We start from the raw sequence: 12,022 nt of genomic DNA, 5'->3' as shown, positions 1-12,022 counted from the left end.
CTTTTGATGTAATCAGAATTGGATGTCTCCCAATCTGGAAACATTTTAACAAAGGCATAATATCACTTTCAGATCTGATGATTAATAGGTGCCAATCCCATGTACAGATCACAAATTGTCAATGGAACTACCTGCAGCATTTAATTTGAAAGTACTTTGATGTGGATTATCAGAAACCGTTTGCCCATTGTTTTGTCGCAGGATTACTTCATGAAGGAGCACCAAGGACCCTTTTCAGCAGTCTCCATTGATGCATACCACATTTTAGAAGATGGACGGTCATTAAACTTTTCATATTCATCAGCAATACCCTCAAGACCCAGAAGAAGTAGGAAAGTCAGAATAACCTATGTAGTGCCAGGAAATTAGGAAGGGTAGCAACAGCTTGATGAGCAAAGAGTAGAAGATCCGAGACTATATAAAGCCAGCAAGAGAGTCAGCCAGGCAGATCAAGTTTGGGAAGAGTGTGGACGGAAACCTTGAGCAATTGATCCTTACTGAGTGACTCTCAAGGAGCAGCAGAGTGGTGAGAATATTACAGTCTTGTAAAGAGGCTGGAAAGACCCATGAAACTACTGGAATCTCACACCTACCCAACACCCTGAGAGAGAAGGCCTCAGAGGCAGGTGAAACATATTGCCATGGAGAAACAAGGATGACAAGTCTGAGACTGGTTAAACATAGGCCTCCTAGAATGTGAGCAGAGGAAGACATAAGCATAGAAACTAGAATAAGAAAGAAAATCACAAAGTTTGGAGCTTTAACAGGAAGATTAAAAGCTTCAACAAAACAGATCTTGCAGTAAGCCTGAAAGGCTGAGACACATCCGGCTCAATATGTAGATTTCAAACATAACCAGATATTAAAATGTAATTCTCAGGTGTTCAGTTAATACATTTTCCAAAGGACAATCATAATCCACTCACTAATCGGCAAACTGACAGATATATAGAATTAAAAAGGTTTTTAAAAATTCATTTTTTTAAAAGGTAAACAGTAGAATTAGGAATCATACATGTTGCCTTAATAAATACCCAACATCGGTCAGTTTTAAAGGTGAGTATAATCCTGGCAAACTGCAAAACCCCCTCCAGGACACTTCATCATAAACAGATTGAGTCCATATAGGACAATTTCAATAACTCAACTAATATGACAAGATTAATACCGGAAGCATACACCAGCTGTGAAGTTAGTAGTTTAAATTGTTCAACAAGATTAAGAGCTGTAGAAAAGATATTCTTTTCCTGCTCTGCCAAGTCATCAGGATGCAATCAGGGCCTGTCTTGTTCCAAAAGGGGCATTATGGTTTTGACAGGGTGTTGTAGTACAGCCGGCACGTCAAAAGCGCTGGGGTGCAAGCAGCGGCAGCTGTTCAGGAAAACAGCTACAGAGACTAGGCACAAGCTACCACTATCCCAACCCCACTGCACAGGAGATCCGGTCATTGGCAGTCCACCAACCAATTTGTTCTTTCTCTGCACTACACTCCCAGGCTACATGGCATTCTAGAAAACCTTCTGAGAAGGCCAACAAATACAAATATCACCAGACTATTGTGGAGGGTAGACACAAGAGAACATATCACACCAGCATTACAAGCTCTATACTGGCTGCCGGCCAGATGAGGATACAATTCAATGTACTCCACGTAGCCCACAGGGTCAAGGGCAGGGGAGTAGCAGAACTCATCCAAAGGGAAAACATACAACAGAAACCAAAAAGGATGGCAAGAACAAGCAAAGTTCCATGCTGCTGAATTAAATTGGCTGCGCCAGCACTTGCGCCAAGGCTGTCGCTGCTTCCTTTGCTTTGCACGAAATGCCCAGGATGCACTCTAGATTTCACATTTTTTAAGATTAAGAGGAATTGCTGTGCTGTACAGAGAGCCCTTGATGATGTATGTTAATCATCAATCCTTACAGTGCTTCCACGATCATTTCTGCTTGCAGGAAAATATTTACAAAGCAGCAAAGTATATAGCACTGCCTTTCAAATATATGTTCAGAACATCATTTGACATTGGATTTAAATATTTAATTTTTATTGCTAATCCCTTCAAAAAAATCTTTAATTTTGTTCGAAATGCTACAAATGGAGGAGGGTCATCCACATTCAACGATTTCATTACTTTGGTTACTAAAATTAACCAACCAAAAAGCACTTCTAAAAAATTGTCATAATTCAAAATTTCTGCCTCTCAATTGATTAATCAATAAGTCAGCATAGCGACCCTACTCCTTACATGATGCTTAACAACTTGTACATCTGGAGAATTTTTTTTCTTTCTATGTTAACAAATATTTTCAAAATATTTCAAATATCAATTATCACTTACTCTTTTAACCTCCTGTTGTATAAGAAGTTACTGGGCTTGATGTCACGGTGAACAATACCAAAGTGGTGAATGTGTCTCAAAGCTTTCAGCAGATTAAACATGTAGTCTCTTACTTCATCAAAGGTAAGATTGTTCAGAATATCCTGAAAAGAGCCATTACAGTCCATCAGTTGTGACATTACACTTTGTAATGAAATATGTTAACATAACCTCCCCTAGCCCATGCTTTCAAAATAATTGGTGTCTTACCAAGAAAGATTCATGTTCCAAATATGGCATGATGATAACCACATGGTCATTTTTTCTGAGGCAATATTTAATTCCCATGACATTTTCTTGTCCACTGTAAGACAAATTCAACACTAGTAGGTCTAGGATTATTCAAACAATTAAAAAGAAAACTTACCAAAATAAAACACTTGAATCACAATAAAGCAAAGCAAAATATTCCAAGAAAAAGGGAAGTTGCGGTTAATATAAAAGAAAGTTTCGTTATTTTAATCATAATTAGAAAAATGAAACGTTACCCACCTGTAACATGGGCTCTGCACATTCTGTAATTTCAAATGGGGGCATTCTATGACGGAAGTGACAGAGGAGGAGCAGAAATATATAAATGAGGTCACATTCTCAGATTCCCGACTTCACTAGGAGCAACTGCGTGGGTTTAGACACTAGCACCAAGTGCTAAGTAATATATGCCTTTTATGTGATAGCAGAGACCCTTCTCTAGGTCACACATCTTAGAAGCAATTCGTAGCAAGCAGTAATATTAAGGGGGGAGTATGATGACAAAGAAAACATCTCTAAAAATTATTTAATAACGTCCTTGAGTTCCCACATTTCAGATTCATTTGCAATTAATATTATCTAAAAACGAGCCTCTGTTGCCGTCTTAATTCCAAGGATGTGGGCCAATAACTAGCATGATTTATTTGCATCACCATAATGATAATGTTTTTTATAATGTTTCAGGTCAGATTCCTCTAGCTTCCATGCATTGTAATACATTTACTAATTTAGCAGTACTCAATGTACAACTTGGAAAGGATAAAGGCCTGATTCGACCATGGTAACATTTCAATCTGTGACTGAAGATTGCACAAAGATCCCTGTACCAGGTGCTTAAAACTTACAGATCTGTCTTGGCAGCTACTAACAAGTGGCATTCAGCTTCAGAAACGATGTTGTAAAAATCTCTTCATTTGCAAAGCATTGGAAGACATTCTACAAGAATTCAAGAAAAAAGCTGCCAGGTCCTCAGAGAAGAGAATTTCAAAATTTCATTTAACCTGTGCAACCACGGACATAAAAACAAAGACGGGTTTCACAGATTTACAATTCATCAAAGGAAATAAATGCTTGCCCTATCCCAGCTTCTAGTAATGGTTGTTCCCTATTATAAAAAATACCAAAATGGTGCTCGTCGGGATCTCGTACAAAAATAACATTTGTCCTCTGTCCTATTGTGTGCCCTACCACTAATAATAGAGAAACATAAATTAGCCTATGGAAGTATTCTACTCCCCTCTTGGCTTGGGATGGGTTGGCTGGTAGAGTGACTACCACCCCCTTTGGATTTTTAATTCTGGTCTTGGTGCAGACACAGTTCAATAGCAGGGTTCCATGTAATTTCAACAAACTAAATTCCTCACCCCTATTTTACCCCTTACCCCACAAATACATATAAAATTCAAAGTCTTATCGAAGTAATTTACTTTGTGGAAACAACGGGATACCCAAAACCAGATTTGTTATTTCTCTCGACACTCTGGAAAAGGAGACTCCTGACCACCTCACCAAGGTTCTGATACAATTTCCAACAAAATCTGTATGTTTCTTCACACTCATCAAGTCTCTGGGGGTGCGAGGGGCGTGGCCAGGGTCCATGCTGTAAGGACATACCTGGTGATCCTTGCAGAAGTGCTTCAATTGCAGTTACTGTACTGTTTTATGACAAGTTGCAGCTACAGCAGAGTCCTGTGCATTTTTGGGACGTTTCTCGTGTTAATTCGAGCCATGGGAGACGAGACAAAGTGGCTAACCAAAGTCAGAAGATCCCAAAATGGCAGCCAAGCCGGAGCGCGGCCGGTCTGGAAGAGTCCGACAACCTCTGGCTCTGTGCTGGCGGGTGAACGGTGTGCCCGCGCTGATTATCTCCCGGGAGGGGATCAGCTGCAGGAGTGTACATAGGGCTACGTGGTAATGCAGAGCCAGAGCTGAGGTGCCGCGAGACAGGGCTGGGCTGGAATGCCCAAAGGCTCCTTATTGTGCTGCAGCGTGAGCCACGCTGGGTGCACATGGCAACTGCAGTCCCAGCCCCCCAGCCCTGCACGGCATCAGATCAAAACAGCCTGCTGCATTGAAGGGCGAGACCGGCAAAGTCAGGTGATCAGAGGCAGGATATTGGTGTGAGCGCCCAGATGGGCTCACCACACACATTGGAGCTTGGCACGGACACAGAATGAGGAGGCAGCTTGCTGCAGGGGTCCTGCATGCGGTTGCTGCCACCATCCTTGCCATCAAATGAGAGCCTGCATTCACGGACATGTGTGCCTTGGATGCTCAGGAGGTATGTACACCGTGAGTGGCATGACACTGGGAAATAGCCACACTGGAAGGTGCCTCGTGGACATAGCATGCTGAAAGCTGTCTGACCTGGAGATGCCTGTGTGGCTTGACATTGGGCACAATGAAAGGTGCCATGTCCACATTACATCCTGAAGGCTACCTGAGCTGGAGATACCCTGAACAGAATTCCCATTGTGTTGGTGGCACTCCCCCTCATATTGCTGTCTCTTAGGGAATTACTCCATGGTTTTGGATACTGGGTCACTGCAATTTACTGACGGCACCATTTCAAAGAGGCCACAAAGGAAAATTAACACAACTACTGGATTGGTGCTTTGTCTGCGGGCTTTCTGGCTCTCCTGGAGGAGGGGAGCAGGGAGGAATATTGGCCGCACGACCCTTTGATCTACTACACTCGCTTTGCAGTTAATAGGAGGCGGAGCCTCCGCATTCACGACAACATCCTTCTTCCGCCTGCTGGAGGTATGCTGCGCACCCTGTGGAGGGTTCCTGTGTGCTCTGACATGCCAGGCCCTAAACGGTAAGGTGGTAATAATGGCACAATCATGGAGTCCTTTGCAGCACCGGCGAGAGATTGCAACCCTGCTCCGTCGGATGGCACTGGACAGGCCGCTCTGCCGTCAGTGCAAAAGGAGTCTCAAGAAGACAAGATTCTGGCTAAAATAGCAGCCTCCTCCTTGGAGGGCAAGATTGAGGAAGTTAAAACTGATGTACACCTTCTGAGGAAGGATTTTCGGATGGACCATAACAGCATGTCGGACAGGGATGTGGATGGTGAGCAGACTGCAGAATGCAGAGCCCCTGAATTTATCGACTTGGGTTAGATGCAGTAACTAGGAGTGAATAATAACTGGTACTTGTTGTTGCTGTACAATGCCACACCCATGCCATGGGATGGCTGAAACCCCCCGTTTGTGGGATACAATGGGTACCTAGCCATTGGAGGTATCCTTCGCCCGTTCCCCTGATGGCAGGGGCTTGCCTGGAGGAAGCGGGTACGCTCTAACGGCTTAATGCTGTTGAGCAGTGTTACTGCCCCACTGTTTGGGGGACACTATTTTTGTTGCAATGTGTGTGGTTATGGTGGTTTGGTGCGATTGTTGGCATCTGGGATATGGAGTATGTATGGCGGTGCCGCGGAGGTTGGGGATCTGCACTTGGAGGTGTAAATGGGGAACGTGGCACCATCGATTTGTTAGTTATGGGGGAGATGCAGTGGATACTTTGTACCGGATGGCTGGGGTTACCTGGAGGGGGGTTGAGGTCTTATCGGGAAGGCATTGCTTAGAATATAGTCCTGGAATATCAGGGCCTCGTCTCCTACCTGTGCAGGAATCGGATAAGGTCCAACTTACGTAGGAAAAAGATAGCATTTACCTCGTTACAAGAAATGCACCTACTCCATGAGGAGCAGAAGAGCTTAATAGCCAGGTGGGGACGGACTGGGTTTGTATCCACATATTTAAAATGTGGATTTTGCCATGGGTGCGTTGGTGTGGATAGATGCTGCTGTGCCTTTTCAACTCCTGAAGGTGGAAACAGATAGGTGGGGCAGGTATGTGGCTGCGCAAGGCTATGTAGAACAGCAAGAGATATGCATAGTGAACTCCTACTGCCCAAACCATGCGATACCCGCTCATCTCGGCCTGCTGAGTAGTAGGCTGGCTCAGATGAGGAATGCCCTGCTCCTTTGGGGCACAGACTGATTGCGCTAGGGACCTCTTCTTTGATAGGTCCGATTCTGCAGGTGGCAGGCTTTCACCCACACTGGTGACTCTTGACGTAGCACTAACAGTTATCGCTGGTCGACACATGGAGGGAGTTTAATGCAGGTAAGAGAGGGTACTGATTCAGCTCTGCACGAGCTATACACCGAACTTGACTGTTTGTAGGGGCCGAACATCTGGCTGAATTCACTGGTGCGGAGTACATGGGACGAACAGTTTCAGATCACTCCCCGCTGGTGGAGTGTTGGGACAGTAGGGGACCTAAACCCCCAGTTCCGGCATGGCACATGTCGGCAGAACTGTTGCGGAATGATATCTTCAAAGATTGACTGTGGAACTTTCTAGCGAATTTTCTGACTACTAATGTTGGCAGTGTTGACAGCTGGGGGACCGTGTGGGAGACTTTGAAAGTGATGACCAGAGGGGAGGTAATTGGTAGGGCAGGTGGGATTAAACGAACACTGAAGGAGGACTTGGGAGCTTTGGAGGAGCAGATTCGCATTGTTGAGTCAAGCGACTATAAGGACTCCTCGGTGCAATCTGAGTTACGGGCGTTGCGGACCAAATGTACGGCAGCGTGAGAGAGACTCTGTAGATTTGACTATTCCGTGCACGTGGAGTGTGCACACAGGGAGGGATATAAATCGGGAAGGATGCTGGAGTGGTTGTGCAGGACTGAGCAACCGTGACAGGCAACCGCAATGCTTCACGACGAGAGCGGTGCCCCATGGATATCTCAGGTGGCAATCAATGATATGTTTAGCACTTTTCATAGTGGATTGTATAAACACGAGACACTGGTTGACTCAGAGGAATTGTGCTATGTGAACAGGCTGCTGCACTTGAGCTGCCTTCGATGGAGGAAGAGCTCAATGAAGTGGTAACCTCTCTGGCAATGGGAACGGACTCCCCGCAGAGTTCGACAAGATTCTTGGTCGCACTCTTGCTCCGGTCCTACTGAGGGTATATGAAGAAGTCTATGAAAAGGGCTTGCTTGCTCCCCCGCAGTATGTCGGAAAACGCTGATTGTCCCTATCCCGAAATCCGGTGGAGCACTGCGAATGGCAATGCTTAACCAAGACATCTAAATATTGACCACAGTGTTGGTTGGCCATCTTCGCAAAGTAATTGGTGCCTCGATTCATGAAGACCAAATAGGATTTGTACTGGTACAGAACACCTCAATGAATCTTATAACTGATCAGACTAACACCCAAGATGCACCATATCTGGTGACATCCTTGGATGCTATTAAAGCGTTTGATTCGGCCTATTCTGAGTGGATGTGTGCTGCATTGAGAGGCTTTGGGATTGGGGAGGGCTTCATTTGTTGGGTTATGCTGTTATACACGCGGACGGTGGCCATGGTGAAAATGGGGAGGTAGGTGTTTGGGGCATGGGAAATGCAAAGAGGAACTCGGTAGGTATGCCCTCTTTCGCCCATGCTTTATATTCTGGCACTGGAACCACTCGCAGTGTTTTTATGTCAGGGGTTTTCTGAAGCCGGTGTAGAGGTGGATAGCTATAGATCTTATTTCCCTGTACCCTGATGACGTCCTATATATATCCGAGCCGGAACATAAATTGCCCATTGTCTTAGAGGCTCTAGACAATTTCGCTAGGTTAACTGAGATCTCCTTCAGTAGGCAGAAGTCATGTGTCTTCCACCTGGCGGGACTGCGACGATACGATGACAGAGTGGCCAGAATTGGGACTGCGGAGGAAAAATAACACTTTCAAATATTTGGGCGCGCACAGAGCACACCTGCTGGAAGACATGCACTCCAGAAACAGCTATGGGAAGTGGGGGTGCGACTATCCATGTCTTTGGGGGGTAGATTGCCACTACAGCTTATGGGACGGGTAGCCCTGGTGAAAATGATTATATTACAGTGCCTACTTTATGTTTTCGCGATAGTGCATTACTATATTGCAGCTGGTTATTTTCGGTGTCTAGATACTATGCTCAGGGGTTTCTCTGGGGTCACAGTAGGCAGAGGATTGCTTTGAACACCCTTTGCATGGCATATAAAGATAGGGGTGTGCGGCTGCAGTGGTTGCAACTCTACCTAGCAGCGCAACTTCAATACATCGTGCGCTGGCTTTTGGACAAACTCACCATGGACACTGGGTTGCTACAGGATGCGCTGCGGCCGGCAATGATTAAAGAGGCCCTTTGGGTTGCGGATTGTTGTATAGGCCATCAGATACTGCTGATCAAGATAGGGCGTTTGGTATGGGGCAAAGCACCAACAGTATTAAAAAGGCAGAATCCATACTCGCCACACATCCTCATTACAGCCGACACATGCTTGGACATGAGTGAAATGGCGGTTGCCAGACCGTGGGATGCAATGGGGCTCAATACATGGGAGGATATGTAGAATGATGGGTTTTTTCGAGAATTGGGGGATCTGTTCCAGGTGGAGGGTCTTCCCAAAGGGCGGTTTTCGCGGTACCTCAAACTTGTGAAAGTAGCAAAAAGAAAGTGGGCAAACCGGAACCCGCTGCACTGTTAACATTGATGTATGAACTAGATGATGGCTGGTGCCCTGTTTCACGATTGTATGAATGTTTGTTGAAAATGGATCAGTAAGCATAGTATGGGGCTGAACGAGCGTTGGGAAATGGATTTGGGTCAGGAGTTTATGGATGTTCAGTGGAACAATGCGTTGATCTTTGTTGAGAAGGTTTCACATAATGCATGGTTTAGGCTTCTGCAACTAAATGTGCTGCATCGTACCTATAGGATACCTAGTCGCATAGCCAAATTTGCAACTGAAATAGCACCCGTCTGCCCATGGTGTGGGGGTCGAGGGTGTACACTTTATTCACATGTTTTGGCAGGGGCCTGAAAAGTGTCCTTCCATCCTTTTTCTCTTCCGTCATGGTCGGAGGGCTCGAAGTAGACACAAGACGGCCTTCCAGAAACTTCAATGAACAACCGCCCTGGAGGGGCGCGCAACTTCACATACAATGGATTCCCGTTGCCAGCCGATGACGATAGGAGCACACAAACTCAGATGGAACAAAAATAGACCTTTCCGTGAAAAACATGGAAAAAAGTACAAAATAGCTTGGAGAGCAACTCAAGGACTCCCAACACTGAGGGGTGCGATACAAATCTGAAGATGGCTGGCAGAGGCGGGGCTTAGGGAGAAAACGGTCATTGGATGGGGGAATTATGACCCAGAGGACAGCGATTGGTTTAGAGGGGAAATCCAGTTTTCAAGTGAAAGTGAAACATTTTTCTTTTACTGAGGATTCCCAGCCTGACAACGGGGAATATTCATGAGCATGTGAATCCATGCCAGACCCCATGGTGGAGAATTTCCACATCATACATATGTTTTGGTTTGAAATCGGATTTTCTCCTAGTCAATTTGACGTCAGGAAAGTCAGCCAGTAATAGTAAATAGTTGGAGCCAATGGGGAATTTACTCAAGGCAGAAGAATATCGATTAATTAGTTAAGAAACTTATCTAGGGTTCAACCAGAGTCTATTTCTACCCTGCTCCACAATCACTTCTGTCCCCCCACTTTTCCTCATTTCTTAGGGTGGATAGTCACCACATAATTTTTATTAAATCATGGTCACAAGTCTGCTTTGGGATTACTTCCAGAGATTTTATTAAAAGGATAGCAGTCTGTGACACGAAGAAGTCATCTAATGTGGAGCTCTGCTTGCCTCTCCCCCACGTGGGTGCCCCTGGTATAGCCCCTGGAGTCTTCCCAAAAGTTTCTTTCTTCCAAGTCCCTCAACCACATCCTCACCCTAGATTTTTTACACGACTCCCCCCCCCCCCCCGACTGAAAAGTCCTGTTGCTCACAACTCTCTTTCTATACAGTTTATATTAAGATCTCCACACAAGATTACCAAAGGGTCTGACAGTTGGATGTTAAATTCACATTACACAATCGACAAAACATATCTTCCCAAACCAACGGATTCCAGTACAAATGAATAATCACTAGGAAGCTAGTAGTTAAAACTTTTTTGATTTGCCAATTCTTTCAAAACCCTCACACTGCTTTAGCTTCTCTAAAGTATCTATCTTAGAAGTTGAAAAAGTCATACTCGCCCTCAAACTGTTCAACTTGCAAGGCGACCCAGGCCCATCCCAAATTATCAAAGACGAAGCCAGAGACCTATCACCCTTCATCTAGAAGTGAATTAACTCCTCCTTCTCCACTGGTACCATCCCTAGCAACCTCAAAGAGTCTTGGGTTCTACCACTACTCAAAAAACAAACATTAGACCCCTCTTTACCCACCAATTACAGACCCATCACCACAGTGCCCTTCCTGCTCAAAATCCTAGACAAGGTAGCATACCTCCAAATATAGCAATACTTAGGACAAAACCACCTCTTAGGAGTCCGCCAGTCTGGCTTCAGACCCCAACACGGGACCAAAACAGCGCTGATTGACCTCAAGGCCCAAATTAACACACTTGGAGACAATGGTAAAACCGCCTTGCTTCTAATCCTTGACCTATCATTGGCGTTTGACCTAGTAGACCATAAAACCCTTGCAACCACCTGGACTTAGCTGCCCACTTTTCACAAGAAGCGATAAACTGAATATATTTCTAAACAATCAGGAGCATGCACGTCTAATCACCTTCAGCTTCTGCCGACCCCATCCCCATTACCTGCGGGGTGCCCCAGGGATCATGTGTCTCCCCTACCATGTACAATATATTCACAAAGCCCCTTTTCGATGATCTCGATGGTCTTGGTATCACCTACACTACCTATGCCGATGATATCCAGATCCTCATACCGCTGACGGTAAATTATGACAAGGATTTGGCCTTGGTGAATAGTGTCTACCTCATCATTCAGGCATGGATGGCCTCTCATGTCCTATACCTGAATGATGACAAGACTGAGCTTATAATCCTCGGCACCACCTCCAACATCAACAAACCTGGCCATAACTACACAAGCTTTATCATAGATGGAAACCCCATCAAAGTAGCCAAAGAAGTCAAAACTTTAGGCTTCTACCTAGACGCCACCCTCTCCTTCAACAGACAGGTCAACTCCATGGCCTCCTCTACTGCCTACACATGTAAGCTAATTAGAGCGGCCAAGCCCTTCCTTTCGACCAACAGCTGCACCACCCTGGCAAGAGCCCTAATTTTGTAGAAACTGGATTATTGTAACGCCCTATACCTGGGGGCTAACAAAAATCAACAAAATCCAGATCCTACAAAATAATGCTCTCAGAGCAGCTTGGAGTATTCCCAAAAAAGATCATATCTCTGACATAAGCAGATCGACCAATTGGCTCACCACAATGGTCAAAATCTCACTAAAAGTAGCCTCACTCACACTAGTGCCTTAACAATGCCGCCCC

The 12,022-nt window shown here is 45.2% G+C and overlaps 1 protein-coding gene across 4 annotated transcripts in view; it reads right to left on the bottom strand.

The window, feature by feature from the left end:
* CDC7 (cell division cycle 7) overlaps positions 1-12,022 on the bottom strand; it is a 310,273-nt gene that overhangs the window by 151,400 nt on the left and 146,851 nt on the right. For all 4 annotated transcript variants that reach the window (XM_069641776.1, XM_069641778.1, XM_069641777.1 and 1 more), the window contains 2 exons: positions 2,588-2,681; positions 2,339-2,481 (listed from right to left, as the gene is read on the bottom strand). In XM_069641776.1, coding sequence (XP_069497877.1) covers positions 2,339-2,481; positions 2,588-2,681 — 237 coding nt within the window. The remainder of the gene's footprint in view (positions 1-2,338; positions 2,482-2,587; positions 2,682-12,022) is intronic.

This window comes from Ambystoma mexicanum, chromosome 1q, assembly GCF_040938575.1.
Source record: "Ambystoma mexicanum isolate Mex_15411 chromosome 1q, UKY_AmexF1_1, whole genome shotgun sequence".
Taxonomy (NCBI): Eukaryota; Metazoa; Chordata; class Amphibia; order Caudata; family Ambystomatidae; genus Ambystoma; species Ambystoma mexicanum.
The sequence above is the reverse complement of the archived record's forward strand: the minus strand, read 5'-3'. Positions and strand labels throughout refer to the sequence as shown.